Source organism: Sus scrofa, chromosome 14 (assembly GCF_054392235.1).
Source record: "Sus scrofa isolate SSC_HxYL_T2T_F1_AM1 chromosome 14, Sscrofa_HxYL_maternal_Yorkshire_Landrace_v2.0, whole genome shotgun sequence".
NCBI classification, from domain to species: domain Eukaryota; kingdom Metazoa; phylum Chordata; class Mammalia; order Artiodactyla; family Suidae; genus Sus; species Sus scrofa.
The window spans coordinates 72,451,823-72,453,456 of record NC_139396.1 but is presented as its reverse complement, the minus strand read 5'-3'; the positions used below and the strand labels follow the sequence as shown (position 1 = coordinate 72,453,456).

Below are 1,634 nucleotides of genomic sequence, written 5' to 3'. Positions count from 1 at the left end.
AGGGAGGTGGCGTGGATGTCGATGCAGACCCAGGGTCAGGCAGCACCTGAAACCGCGAGGTGGGGGGTGCACGGAGAGGTGGCGTGCGGAGCGCGAGCAGCTGCCCCAGCCAGCCTGAAATGCGCTCGGCCTAGACCAGGACCATCGCCAGTGGGGTACCCAGGGCGGCGGCCTAGCGAGGAGCGGTCCCCCCGCCCACCCCCGATAATGCCCGCCCATGCCCGCCTCCACGCCCCTCTACCCCGGTGCGCCGTTGTTTCCCGAAGACTGGTTGCCGGAGGCGCCTGCGATTGGCTGCGGGCGGATGGCCCGCGCGCGGATTGGCTGTTTAGGGCGGGGGGGGGGGGGGCGGGCAGAGGGGCAGAGTCCGCCCCGAACCTTCAAATGGGAAGCCCCTCTAGAGGCTCCCGCAGACTCGAGGCTGTGCTGAGAAGCCGCGGGTCCGGGGGACTGAGGGAGTGAGCCGTGCGCGCCCGGAGGCCCCGGGCCGTCGGGCGCGCGTCTTGTCTCCAGCCATGGGTTCGGCAGCGCTGGAAATCCTCGGCCTCGTGCTGTGCCTGGTGGGCTGGGTAGGCCTGATCCTGGCGTGCGGGCTGCCCATGTGGCAGGTAACCGCCTTCCTGGACCACAACATCGTGACGGCGCAGACCACTTGGAAGGGGCTGTGGATGTCCTGCGTGGTGCAGAGCACGGGGCATATGCAGTGCAAGGTGTACGACTCGGTGCTGGCGCTGAGCACCGAAGTGCAGGCAGCGCGGGCCCTCACCGTCGGCGCAGTGCTGCTGGCGCTCGTTGCGCTCTTCGTTACCTTGGCAGGTGCGCAGTGCACCACCTGCGTGGCCCCCGGCCCGGGCAAGGCACGCGTAGCTCTCACCGGCGGCGCGCTCTACGCGCTCTGCGGGCTGCTGGCGCTCGTGCCACTCTGCTGGTTCGCCAACATCGTGGTCCGCGAGTTCTACGACCCGACTGTGCCCATGTCGCAGAAGTACGAGCTGGGCGCCGCCCTCTACATCGGCTGGGCCGCCTCGGCGCTGCTCATGTGTGGAGGCGGCCTCGTGTGCTGTGGTGCCTGGCTCTGTGCCGGCCGCCCCGACCTCGGCTTCCCTGTCAAGTATTCGGCCCCGCGGCGGCCCACGGCCACCGGCGACTACGACAAGAAGAACTACGTCTGAGGGTGTCGGGCACAACAGGGCCGCGAGCTGGACTAGCCAGAGGAACTCCGCTTTGGAGGGCGGCCTTCGCTGGAGTGCGCGGCGCACTGGCTCCGCAGAACTCCCAGCTCTGTGCCCAGACCAGACTTTGCCCGCACCCCGTCCTCTCCGGCCGCCGCTGGCCGGCCCTGCTGCCGCGCAAAGCAACGCGCACTTGGGAGGACTCGCTCGGTTTCTTTTTCTGCGTGCAGTGTTGGCTCCAACGTGGGTAGGGCGTGCGTTCCTTTGGCTGTGTGGGCACCATACTAAAGATGACGCTCCCTGCCCGACCCTCAGAGTCTCGGATGCCGGCCACTCCCCAGCGGCTCCTGCTGATTTTAGAGGCAGCGGGAGAGCAGAGAGCGCAGGGACCCCAGAGGGAAGCCTACAGCTGGCCTTTATTCCATCATCGGGCTAGCCCCAGGGTAGGGGCGAGAGACTTGG

The 1,634-nt window shown here is 68.4% G+C and overlaps 1 protein-coding gene across 1 annotated transcript; it reads left to right on the top strand.

The window, feature by feature from the left end:
* The first annotated feature begins 415 nt into the window (after positions 1–415).
* On the top strand, positions 416–1,308 carry CLDN5 (claudin 5). The gene is given in 1 exon segment (NM_001161636.1): positions 416–1,308. A coding segment is annotated over 1 exon segment (657 nt). The 5' UTR covers positions 416–515; the 3' UTR covers positions 1,173–1,308.
* The last annotated feature ends 326 nt before the right edge of the window (positions 1,309–1,634 follow it).